The 13325-nt window shown below is 48.5% G+C and overlaps 1 protein-coding gene across 3 annotated transcripts in view; it reads left to right on the forward strand.

Annotated features, from left to right (window-relative positions):
• Window positions 1–144: 144 nt before the first annotated feature.
• CMBL (carboxymethylenebutenolidase homolog) overlaps window positions 145–13325 on the forward strand; it is a 23314-nt gene continuing 10133 nt past the window's right edge. Inside the window, exons 1-4 of one of the 3 annotated variants that reach the window (XM_040630554.1) lie at window positions 153–287; window positions 7668–7698; window positions 10895–11128; window positions 13110–13217. In XM_040630554.1, the coding sequence (XP_040486488.1) occupies window positions 10914–11128; window positions 13110–13217 (323 nt within the window). In that variant the 5' untranslated portion in view covers window positions 153–287; window positions 7668–7698; window positions 10895–10913. Of the gene's footprint in view, window positions 386–7667; window positions 7699–10894; window positions 11129–13109; window positions 13218–13325 lie in introns of all 3 variants that reach the window. The other 2 variants (XM_008689903.2, XM_040630555.1) reach the window with 2 other exon arrangements.

A 13325-nucleotide genomic window follows, 5' to 3' on the forward strand; every position in this document is an offset into this window, starting at 1 on the left:
CCCCCCCTCTCCTCCCCCTCCTCCCCCCCCCTCTCCTCCTCGTCCCGCCCCCACCCCTTGCCCTCCAGGCCTCCCCTCCCCTGCCCCACCCCCTCCCTCCCGCCCGGCCTTCCCGCGGGAGACTGGGAATCCGGGACAGCCACTGGCCCGCGGGGATCAGCCGCCCTCCGTCACCGCGTCCACTTCCGTCCCCGCGGGAGGCACCTCCTCTCCGCCCGCCCCGAGCGTCCCCGAGCTCGGCGGGCCGCCTTGGCGCGGCGAGAACGCAGGCTTCGGGCGGCGGACAGGTACGTGCGCCGCGGGGACCCAGCAACGCGCGCAGCCCAGCTCTGCGCTCCCTCGCGCGCGTGTTTGCAGGCGGTAGAGCAGCTCACCGTGTGCACAGGTCAGGAGCCGATCAAAGCCCTTTTTCAGAACCTGACTTCTGCCAAAGCTGCAGCACGTTGTCACTGCGGCAAAGCAGCCCTGGCCAGCGGCCTTTGGTGCGTTTTCCTGTGCTGTGTAGGCACACGGTTGAAAAACGTGGTTGGACTCATGCTGTACGGAAACTCGTCTTTATTTTTTCCATTTGTCTGGGGCCTTTCTTTCATGCCATCGAGTACGCTTTGTCATTGCTGTCCTAGAGTTGGACGTTTCGGTCGTGGAGTTTTTACCAGTATAAACCTGTAGGAAAATGAGCATATTTGCCTCAAAATGTAACCGAAGCAAGTGAGAGTTTGTCCACCAGACAGGCAGCAAGCTGATAAAAACTTGACACCGAGCTTTTGCAGAGGAGAAAGATCCTTGATTTACTGGTGTGGGGCCACCCAAGAAAACGGGCAACAATTGCTCAAAAGTCCAGAATCCTCGCTGGCTTGCAGATGAGGGCTTTTAAGGGCAAAATTTGGGAAGGGCTGTCCTAGGAGGTGGACACCGTTGATTGGGGACCCATGAGGTCATATTAGCAGCTGACCACTTTGGTGCCGTGTTGGTCTTTTCCATCTGAGGAAGCTTGGAATCTGGGACATATCTGTGTTCCTTAGGTTAGAAAGTTGAGGAGCATTCTTATCCCTTGAGCCTAGGCCCACGTGTTCCTTGACTGGTCTGGCTGTGCCTGGGGTCAGTATGACCTCCTGTGTTTGTTCTTTCACCTGAACTGACAAGATGGACTCGGCTTCAAACATTAACCACGTTGGCAGTATTTCCTTAGGATGGCTCCTGGGTCTAGAGAGGAGACATGGCGACATCCTTGGTGCTGGGTACTTGGTGTGCGTTGCCAAGAAAGACCCCACAGATCACACACCCAGCCATGTGAGTTGGAGGCGATTTGGGTCTACTTGCCGAGGGGAAATACAACCTGTCGTTTTCAAAGCCCATTTAGAACAAGGTGTGAGCCCCACAGGTGCCAGGGGAAACGCTCTCCAGGCCTCTGAAGGCCAAAGGCAGCCATATGGTCGGCATGCTTGCAGGCCAGTGGGTACTCATCAGATCTACCTTTCTAATGAATGCAGCCTAGACCTGTACCCTGTGGAAGACGCAAGTGTGATTGCTGACAAATAAATATCTGGAGTTGTTGGCGTTCGTAGGGTCATCGACAGGTAGACGGATAAGTAGGGCTGTGCCTGAGCCTTCCCAGCTGCAAGACAGATGGAAAATCAGCGGCCAGGCAAGTTTCTGCGGTGTTTACCCAGGAAGGGGAAACGCCGAGCCTTCCCTGTTAGTCACCACCTTCCTGTTACCTTTCAGCCTTTGTTTTGCTTGCTGATGGTTTCCAGATCTCTGAAGCTTCTAGCCATTTATTCCTTGTCTTCTTTGCCGGTTACAGTCCCATGGATGCCAATTCCGTTTGCTCGTCGAAATCTGTTTTCTCTGTTTCTGTAGGAGAACATCATTGCATTGGGAAGTCTGACTTCCGAGTTACTTAAATCCTTGAGGGTATGAGAGCAGAAAAACCAGACTTGCTGGACCACGCTTTGCCACCCATTTCTTGCCTTTCTGACTTCCAGTGAGAAAAAGGGAATGTTGTTCAATTGCATTGTTAAAAGATAATTTTCAGCGAAAGGTAAAATCATGACTGTCATACAGACATAAAAATGAGCCATGTGTTGGGGCACCTGGCTGGCTCTGTCAGGTAGACCATGCGACTCTTGATCTCGGGGTTGTGAGTTTGAGCCCCGTGTTGGGTGTAGAGATTACCTTAAAAAATATTTTTTTAAATGGCACGTGTTAAAGATTCTATTTTACTCATGAAAGAGGGAACCAGGCAGATGTTATAACTGGTTCAGGTGAGACGTCAAGAAGCACAGATCTATATGGGGCAAAGGAATGCCTCGGGAAGGCTCAGGTTAGGAGAGGGGGCAGGACAGGTCAGCCCCTTGGAATTGGCTGATCAGACAGGCACCAGTGATCCCCATGGGTCTTGACTTGTGATATTGGGGAGGCACTCAGTGTGTGAAGCAGTGCGGCAGGGTGTTGAAGAATAAATCATTCAGTCAAGGCATTTGTTAAAGAACGGAAGGCAGACCTTATTCAGGACCATAGGGATACGTGTAAGGACCACTGAAGTGGGGTTTTACAGTGGGGGAGAGAGATTGGGATCAACTCCGCAAATAACAAAGAAAAGTGGGAATTTAGAGCCAAGGAGTGGAGTGGGGGTCCGTGGATGGAAAACGGCTAAGAGGAAACATCACAGGGGATGGGAGTTCTGGAAAACCGACCTAACGGGGTTCTTGCAGAAGACAAGCCAGTGTGATCAGATCTCACCCAGGGGGTAGTGGAGGATGAGGAACCAGATTAGATTTGGAGAGTCAGGGATTCTGTGAAACTGACTTAGCAGAATTCTTACCGGAACTAGACACGGCAGAGAGGCCATTGGAAACTCCAGAGTCTGTTTGAGAAGAGTTCCGAGGAGCTTGGTGAAGGAGAGAGGTGGTTAAGGGACTGTGAGTCACTTTGGGAAAGCGGGCCTTGAGGTCACTCACACTTCTGTGGCATCTTGCACGAAGGTCATGGGCGGATCACGAGCGTTAGCCCTGCTAGCCAGTGTGGCCTCGTCAAAGAACGTTCCAGTCAGGGTCTCCTCTGCAGGGGCCTGTCTTCATTCTCCTTGGTGCCCTGAGGAGGGTTCTGACTTCCAGAGGCTTCACTAGTGGAGACCACAGATCTGATCTCGAGGTGGCCTGTGAGTGTTGCCAAGCCACCTGCCAGGAAACAGAAGAGCCCTTCTTCTTCTATTGTTTTTTTTAAGATTTTAAGTAATTTCTCCACCCAACATGGGGCTCAAACTCACAACTCGGAGATCAAGAGTTGCATGCTCTACCGACCAAGCCAGCCCCAGAAAAGCCCTTCTTGACACATTTTATGAAGCCCCCACCGTACACGTCAGACCCACAGTCCCATCCCCATGTAGGAGGAAACCTTTTGCTCACTGTGAGCGACCTCACAGTGAATGTCATGCAGGAGAAACTTCGTGTTTTTTTGGGACAGCCTCTGTCATCGGTGGCACACCCTTCTGGGTCATCTGACTCTGGCCCTGGTCATTGCCTTGGTGCCACTGAAACTCTTTGTAAGCCGCTGATAACCAGTAAGTTAGTAAATTCTGTCCCCTCTGGTGGAGAATCAGTTGGGTTCCTCCTACCTGAGGAAAAATCCGTTTTCTCTCCTTTTGCAATCTCAACGTGCCTTTATGGCGTATACATTTGTGCTCTTTCCTTCTTCCTTCAAACCAGATCACAGCCACCTCATTCCCTGTTATAGGAGTGAAATAAAATCCTTTATGTGTTCATTTAAAAAAAATCTTATGAGAGTCATGGATTTACTTTTCTCTGAAAATTCTCCTTTAACAAATGTGTCATGGGGTGGGGCAAAGCCAAAATCCCAGAAGGGATTTACAGAAATTGTGTGTTTCCTCCAGTCAGTAGAGCGGCTCTGCTGTGTTCCACGAGGCTCTTTCCCTGGGAGCCTCAGGGGTGTGTAGTCCTTGGAAAATGTCTGCCCGCCCTGTGGCCTTGGCCTAGAAAACACACTGCAATGCTGTGCCACGGATGGGTCTGGCTGGAGTCCAGCCTTCCACACCAGGCTCTTCTGGGCACTGCCCCTTTGTGCAGATCAGTCCAGATGGCGGCTCTCCTGGCCATAAACATTCCTTCTGGAAAGCGGGTATCAACTGAAAATAAAGTAATAAGATTCAGATTCAAGGGTGCTTTGGAATGGCCAGGATATTTTGTGGTTCTGAGGCCCCATAGGATAACTCAGGGAAGAAATCAGCCTAAGGACACCCACATCGGCAAGGAAGAAGTCAAACTTTCATTATCTGTAGATGACATGATACTCTATGTAGAAAACCTGAAATAGTCTACCAGAGTGTTGCTAGAACTGATACATGAATTCAGCAACATCGCAGGATATAAAATCACGAACAGAAGTGTTACCTTCCTACACATCAATCATGATGCAACAGAAACCGAAATCAAGGAATCGATCCCATTCATAATTGCACCAAAACCCATAAGATACCTAGGAATAAACCTAACCAAAGACGTAAAAGATCTGTACTCTGAAAACTATGAAATACTTATGAAAGAAATTGAAGAGGACTTAAAGAAATGGGAAAACATCCCATGATCTTGGATTGGAAGAACAAACATTATTAAAATGTCTATATTACCTAAAGCAATCTACATACTTAATGCAATCCTTATCAAGGTACCACCAGCATTTTTTATAGAGCTAGAAGAAACAGTCCTAAAATTTGTATGGAACCACAAAAGTCGCAAATAGCCAAAGCAATTCTGAAAAAGAAAAGCAAAACTAGGGGCATCATGATTCTGGACTTCAAGCTCTATTGCAAAGCTGTGATCATCAAGACAGTATGTACTGGCACCAAAACAGACACATAGGTCAACAGCACAGAATAAAGAACCCAGAAATGGATCCACAACTATATGGTCAACTAACCTTTGGCAAAGCAGGAAAGAATATCCAATGGAAAAAAGACAGTCTCTTTAACAAATGGTGTTGGGAAAACTGGACAGCAACATGCAGAAGAATGAAACTGGGCCATTTTCTTACACCACACACAAAAATAAATTCAAAATGGATGAAAGACCTAAATGTGAGATAGGAAACCATCAGAATTCTAGAGGAGAACACAGACAGCAACCTCTTTGACCTTGACTGTAGCAGTTTCTTACTAGACACGTCAATGGGGGAAAGGAAGCAAGGGCAAAAATGAACTATTGGCACTTCATCAAGATAAAAAGCTTCCGCACAGCAAAGGAAACAGTCAACAAAACTAAAAGGCAGCCTACGGAATGGGAGAAGATATTTGTAAATGACATATGCAATAAAGGGTTAGTATCCAAAATCTATAAAGAACTTATTAAACCCAACACCCTAAAAACAAATAATCCACTTAAGAAATGGGCAGAAGACATAAATAGACACTTTTCCAAAGAAGACATCCAGATGGCCAACAGACCCATGAAAAGACGCTCAACATCACTTATCATCAGGAAATACAAATCAAAACCACAATGAGATATCACCTCACACCTGTCAGATGGCTAAAATTAACAACACAGGAGACAACAGGTGTTGGCGAGGATGCAGAGAAAGGGGAACCCTCGTGCACTGTTGGTGGGAATGCAAACTGGTGCAGCCACTCTGGAAAACAGTATGGCAGTTCCTCAAAAAGTTAAAAATAGAGCTACCCTATGATCCAGCAATTGCACTACTAGGTACTTACTCAAAGGATTCTAAAATACACACTGAAAGGATACATACACCCCGATGGTTATGGCAGCATTATCAACAATAGCCAAACTATGGAAACAGTTCATTGTGGTTTTGATTTGCATTTCCCCGATGATGAGTGATGTTGAGCATCTTTTCATGTGTCTGTTGGCCATCTGGATGTTTTCTTTGGAAAAATGTCTATTTATGTCTACACACACACACACACACACACGCACACACAATGGACTACTACTCAGCCATCAAAAAGAAAGACATCTTGCCATTTGCCATGACGCAGAGGGAGCTAGAGTGTACTATGCTAAGTGAAATAAGTCAATCAGAGAAAGACAAATACCATACGATTTTACTCATATGTGGAATTTAAGAAACAAAACATGAATATTTGGAAGGGGGAAAAGAGAGAGAGAGGGAAGCAAATCATGAGAGACTCTTAACTGGAAAACAAACTGAGGATTGCTGGAGGGAGGTGGGCAGGGGTTGGGATAGATAGGTGATGGACATTAAGGAGGGCACTTGTAATGAGCACTGGGTGTTATATGTAAATGATGAACCGTATGTCAACTAAATAGAATTTAAATTTTCAAAAAAGAGAAAGAAATCAGCCTAAGGAATCGGCTGTCCACAAATAGTGCATTGGACATAAAATTTGCTGCCGTTGGTACTGGATTATTGTGACTTCTCTTACTAACAATAGTTTTATAACTGAGCTTGTGAAAACAAAACCGTGAGGGATAGTTAAAAATTTTCTTTGAGCAAATGACTAGCTCTTAATTTGTGTTTCTTTAAAATTTAGTTATTTTCTTCCTAAAATATTCTGAAAGGCACAGGACATAATATAACAGCCACCCATATACACGTGACCCAGGCTTAAAACATGGGAACATTTTGTCCTTAATCAAAACTTTCTTAGGAAATAAAATGTAACAAATGCAATTAAAGCCAGCTGTCTCCACCCTCTCTCCCTCGCCAGTAACCACTATCTAAGGGTGGTGTGTTTACGCATTACACTTTTACAACAGTGTATTTATTGGAAAAGTCAGGACGATTTTTCTTTTTAGTGTTTACTTAGCATCAAAAAGGCCATTGTCTTTTATACAGCGTTATGTTTCTAAGATTTATCATATTGGTAAGTATACATGTTGTCTGTCACCCAGCTGGGTGACTTATGACAACAGAAATGTATTCTCACAGTTCTGGGGGCCAGAAGTCCAAAATGAGGGTGTCAGCAGGGCCCTGCTTTCTCTGAAACCTACAGAGGGGACTCCTTGCTTGCTTCTCTCCTAGTTTCTGATGGTTGCTAGCAGTCCCTGGTGTTCCTGGGCTTGTAGGTGCCTCACTCCATTGTCTGCCTATGTCTTCAGGTGGCCTTCGTCCCCGTGTGTCTCTGTATCTAAATTTCCCTCTTCTTATAAGGGATACTAGTTATCGGGTTAGTGGCCACCCTAATCCTCATCTTAACGTTTTTTTAAACAGATTTATGTACTTATTTGAGAGGGGAGGGGCAGAAGGAGAGGGAGAGAATCTCGAGCAGACTGCCTGCTGAGTGAGGAGCCCAATGCGGGGCTGGATCTCACAACCTCGAGATCATGACCTGAGCCGAAATGGAGAGTCAGACGCTGCACTGACTGAGCCACCCCGGTACCTCATCTTAACTTGATTACCTCTGCAAAGATGCTATTTCCAAATAAGGGCACGTTCATAGGTTCTGGGAGTTCTTGCCTCCAGAACTATGAGAAATACATAGCCCAGCCTGTGCTATTTTGTCACGGAAGCTCAAGCAGACTCATACGTACTTAATGAAATTTATTAATCTTTTTCTTTGTAGCTTATGTTTTCTGGGCCTAATGAAAGAAATGCTGCTTTATGCTAAGACTCAAGAAAACGGTATTCTCTATTTTCTTCTAACAGATTCCTTTTGCTTTCCTCCTCAGGTTTCTCACCATCTGGCAGGGCTGCGACACGGTAGGTGGGGATCCACTGTGATCTGTTTGCTCCCCTGGGTTGCTCAGTGTCGCATCTTATCCCCTTCTTGGCCAGTCTGTCCTCCCGCCACGGATCCACTGTGCCCTCCTGCCCCCATAATGACCTCCGGAGCCCGGTTCTGTTCTGCTCGATCTCTCTGCCTGCTTCAAACCACCGTCCTGCCGCTGGACGTGGCTGGAGGGACACAGCCTCTGGGACCGTGTACATTTCCCTGGTCCTTCATTTTCCCACTTCTGTTCCTTCCGACCTCCCCGCTGCTCTCACTCTCACTGTTGACTCTGCTCTCAGTTCTCTGAGCAGATGCGAGTAGGGAGTATCCACAGCCCCCTGCCCCGACATCGCCCAGCCTTCTCTTCCCTCCCGGGACCGTGGAGGACCCGTCTGCGCTTCCAGGGAAGGTCATCTCCCCGTGCTGATCCTGTGCCCCTCGCATCTTCGGTTTGGTTTGGTTTGGTTTTGCTTTGTTTTCCTCCGTGAGGTACCACTCTCATCCACATATAAATGTGCTGAAATTTCTTCCATTAAAAAATAAAAAGAGGGGCGCCTGGGTGGCTCAGTCGGTGAAGCGTCTGCCTTGGGCTCAGGTCATGGTCCTGGGGTCCTGGGATCAAGTCCCGCATTGGGCTCCCTGCTCAGCGGGGAGCCTGCTTCTCACTCTCCCTCTGCCCCTCCCCTTCCCACTTGTTCTCTCTCTCTCTCTCTCTCACTCTCTCTCTTTGGAATAAATACATAAATCTTAAAAAATAAATAAATAAAAACACTTGTTGCCCTATCTTCCCTCTATCTTCTGCTCACTTTCTTTGCTCCTGTTTCTGGCTAAAGCCTTGAACGGCTTCTGTGTTCATCCTGTCATTCTCTCCAGCTCGCTGCTGTCTTGCCACCCCGGTGCTCCAGACCTGTTCTTGTGGAAGTCACCCTGAGCTTCTTGCAGAATGTCTCGGTCTACACTCTGCCTCCTTGAAACCCCGTCTTCACATGGCTCCAGGCCCATGACTGGGGGTTCCTCCCCTCTCACTCGCTGTTTCTTCTCAGACTCACTGTCTTGTTCCTTCTTACTCCCTGAAGCCTTTTATGGTGAAGACCCCAGGGCTCGATCTGCTAGATCCTTCTCTTCTTTATCTACTGTCATTCCCTTCATGATGTCATTCACTCTCAAGGTTTTAAATACAATGTACAGCTGATTCTCATTACTTACAGCATAGTTGACCCTTGAACAACACGGGGGTTAGGGGCGCTGAGCTCTGTGCAGTCAGAAATCTGCATATAACTTTTGACTCCTCAGAAACGTAACTCCAAACAGCCTCCGTCGACCGGAAGCCTTGCCAGTAACATAAACCAATGATTGACACGTATTTTGCGTGTATTCTTACAATGAAGAAAGCTAGAGAAAAGAAAATGTTAAGAAAGTTAGAAAAAAGAGAAAATACATTCACAGTCCTGGACTGTATTTATGGAAAACAAATCCATGTGTAAGGGGAGCCCTGCAGTTAAAACCCACGTAGTTCAAGGGCCAACCATCGTCGTGGTCTATAAAGTCATGTGGACAGCGGACTAGCAAACCCCGAGCCACTGCTCCGAGCCTCTGGTCACGTTTCCGTCAACTGGTCAATGCATCACCCCGTTTTACGTGTGTTTCTGTGTAGAGACACCGTATCTAATACAGAGTTGATTCACTGACATTGCACCTGCCATCAGCGGCTGTAGCGCACACCTGAACTAGGCTTGTGTACTGTACGTATTATTTTGGAGGCGCATCTTTGTGCCCTTAGGGTCACTAGACAGCTCTTCAGCACTATGCATGGGGTCTGTTCGTAAACAACGACATCGCCAGCCAAAAGCACAGAAATGCAGAAGATGCCAGACTCAACAGAAAGCGAACAGGATACTTGTTTGCAGTGGGAGCTGACTGAGAAGGCAGAGCGTTACCTTGTTCGACCTCGGCTGGGACCGTGCGTGTCAGTGACTCGGATCTGTCACTGCTCTACGGAAGTCTGTGGATGGCGAAAGCACTGCAAATATTGATTTTGGAGTTGCAAGTAAATTTTCCAACTAGGCAAATTCATGTGTATGGAATCTGCAAAAAAAAAAAAAAAAAAAAAAAGAGGCTCAACTGTATATTGCTGACTCTTCTCAAGTTTGTAGTTTCAGCTTGGACCCCTGCCCTGAACTTCTTGTGATGACCTGTCCACTCAGCTCGTCTGACGGACGTTTCAGGCTTACCACCCCACATCGAAGACCCGATTTCCTCCAACCTGCTCTTCCCGAGTCTCCCCCTTCTCATTTAAAGACCCTTTCTCCTTTTCCAGTTGCTCGGGCAAAATCCCTCATCCTCATGGACTCCTCTTTGCCTGATACCCCCCACGTGCCATCTGCCAGCAAAAACAGTTGACCTTCCCTGCACCTTCTCTCCAGACGCCAGCTACCCTGGGCTTTCCCCTTTACCGGCCCTCTTCAGGGAGTAGCGTCTTTTGTCCTGGAGTGTGAAAGTCTTTGTTCTAAGTAGATTTGCTTTTGCTTCTTCCAGGTGCCCAGCAACTTCAGTGCCCAGGGTCAGTTGTTCTGTTAATTTCACAGTCTAGGTATTCCTACTTTGAAAGGAGAGGGGACATTTTGGGGGATTGGTTTCTTTTTTCCCCTCCCTTGGCTTTCTAACCATGGTCCTAGTCCTTGTTGGTGGAGTTTTCTTTTTTTTTCTTTTGTTGTTGTTTTTTGTTTTTATTTTCCCCATTAAATATAAACCTTTGGGGGCTCTGACACTGCATGGGGTCTCAGTCACAAATCCCCATCTCATGGGGGGTTTTAGGGCTTGTTTTTGGGTCTAGCCTGGTCCCCAGCATCGCCGGGCTCCCTCCATATCTGCTCATGCCACCCTGACCCTGGCTTCAAGTCTCCTTTCCAATCCTGGCTGGGGATTGTTCCCTTGTTTCTAGGAGTGCCACCGTTTTAATTTTTATCTGTTGATTACTTTCACTCTGGTATGTCTAGTGTTTGTAATGGGAATGGATTCCTATTAGCCCCACCCAGAATCACAAGTTACCAGCTTTTTCCTCCATGAATACGTGATGAGTGTAGTTAAAATGAATCCTTTTCTATACTCTTGATTTTAGTTTGCTTACTGTTTATAATCTTTGGATTTGCACCATTCAGAATATAATGCCTGTTTCTCTCTCTGTAGCCCAACTTGCATCTCTGCAATGGCTAACGAGGCTTATCCTTGTCCGTGTGACATTGGCCACAGGATAGAGTATGGAGGGATGGGGCGCGAAGTTCAAGTCGAGCACATCAAGGCTTATGTCACCAAGCCCCCCTTCGACACAGGCAAGGCTGTGATCGTCATTCAGGATATATTTGGCTGGCAGTTGCCCAATACCAGATACATGGCTGACATGATCGCAGGAAATGGATACACGTACGTATGAAGTTCTGTTACTTTCCTTAAATTCATGGAGATTTCTGTGATCTATTTTGTTCCCTTGAGGGAAAACAAAACCAAACCCAAAAAGCCCCACCTGCATTCTAAGTTAGGTGACCTACTTCCTCATCTCACAGGGTGCAGGTAAATGGGGAATGAATGTCACGTGAGTCTAACCACCACCTGGCCTCCAGAGGCAGCCACTGCTCCCAGCCCACCCCTGGGGCTTCGGCTCCTCCTCGCAGTGCCTGGGCCTGTGGACTCATCCGAGAGAGTTATTTCCCGATGTGGGGCCTGCCTGGACACAGGTACAGGACGCCTGGGGCAGACCTCGCCAGCTGTGAAATGGATCTGCTCCTTGGCCCTCGGCACATCTCATCCCGGGTCAGGTTTCACAAGCAGGGCGCCCGTGGTTAGCCTGGGTTAAACACATGCTAAACACAAGCGATCACGGTCCTGTCCAAGTTCCTGGGGGTTCCAGGACGGCGCAGTGAGACCTCACTGATCGCCGGAAGGTTAGGCCTTTGTCAGATCGAGTGTCGAGAACACACCTGTCTGCTTCCCGCCACGCCAGGTCGTGGCAGAATGTCAGAAAACACGGAGGAGAGGAGGAGCCATTCCTTCCCTCCAGCTTCCAGACAGCCTGCGACTCGCCAGCCCCGAGTGTGGTGCACCCAATTTCCTTTGTTTTCTCAAAAAGCTGCAAATCAAAGCGTGCACCTACCTCGTTTTCCTACAAGAGAAATTGATTTGAAGGTAGCACGCCCACTGTCGGTCATGTGACTCAACGTTAGTGCAGACTGAAAAGAGGATTTGCACTTGAGCTTTCACTTTTGCGTGCCCCCAGATTTTGTCTGGAATGGGAGGCCACGTAACTTAGTAGGGGCAAACCCAGTAAGAAACACAGTAGCCAACCCCAGTTGCCCTGTGGCTCGGCCAGACCCCATGCGGAGGGCGTTACAGGGAGAAGTGTCCTTCATCCTCCCAACACCCCCGCAAGGCTAGGACTGCCCTGAGGCAGGAGGATGGAGCTTGTCCTCTCGCCATGCAGCCGGCAGGTGCGCGGGACTGTGGCTTCCACTGTCTTACGGTGGGTCCTTTAGTTGGAGACGGGACAGAAAACATGAGCAAAGGCGCCCGTGATTTACAAAGCTCTCTCCCACTTATCCAACCCCCTTTGCCTTCAAAATAATCCTCTGAGGTCAGGCGGTGCTGTCTGGTCATCAGACCAAGAAAATGAGGCTAAAAGTGACTTGTTAAAGTCACGGGGCAGACGGGGCTGTACTGGGACTTGAACTTGGATTCTTCTGGCCCAGATTTCAGGGTTCCTTCCAGCCTGGCAGGAAGAGCCGGGTTTCTCCATCCTTGGCGATGGCCTTTATTTTAGGAAGCGAGTCTCCGGCCAGTGCCATGTGGACCCGGCCCGGGGGTTGATTAGCATGGAGGATGGACACGGACTCGGAAACTGGCTTGTTTTCTCTCTGCCGCCTGTTTTAGAACCTGCAAGAGACCTTTCTCTCCGGGCAGGAGGTTGTGCCCTGTCAGCATCCTGGGCGGAGGCTGGGGAAAATTGCTTGGTCATCGTGACTGGACATGCGACCCAGGTGTACCCTCTGACCTGGGGCTGCTGCAAAAGGCTGCCTGAGCAACGCGGCTCCTCTGGGGTGGGGGAGGGGGGCCCTGGGCGCCATCCTGTGCCATAAATCTGGTGGGGACTGTGCCCTACCGGATTGCCTCGTCATTTCAGATGGGCTGGGCTCTAAGCAGGCTGCCAGAGGCCGCACACCTACGGTTGTGAAATCCGAAGTGGTCTGGCCTGGGGCCAGCTGGCCTCTTTGATGCGATCAAACTTGGCCTTCGTGGTCCCCACTTTTCTTCCCCTGTGAATCAGAGTCACTAACGTAGCGAGCTTCTTAATGACTGTAAGCAAAGACCAGCAGCTCCAAAAAGAAGAGCAATGACTGTCCCTATTTGACAGGACCATCGTCCCGGACTTCTTCGTAGGGCGGGAGCCGTGGCACCCTTCTGCGGACTGGTCCGCCTTCCCGGAGTGGTTGAAAACAAGAGATGCCAGGAAGATTGATAAGTAAGTTATTAGCCATGTTTGTGCCACCCCCACCCCCCGACCCCCGTCCCAGGGCCCCGCGGAGGTTAGAGGGAGAAGTGGGTGTGGCTTCACCATTCAGGCCCCCCC

This window comes from Ursus maritimus, unplaced genomic scaffold (assembly GCF_017311325.1).
Source record: "Ursus maritimus isolate PB19 unplaced genomic scaffold, ASM1731132v1 scaffold_15, whole genome shotgun sequence".
Classification (NCBI taxonomy): Eukaryota; Metazoa; Chordata; class Mammalia; order Carnivora; family Ursidae; genus Ursus; species Ursus maritimus.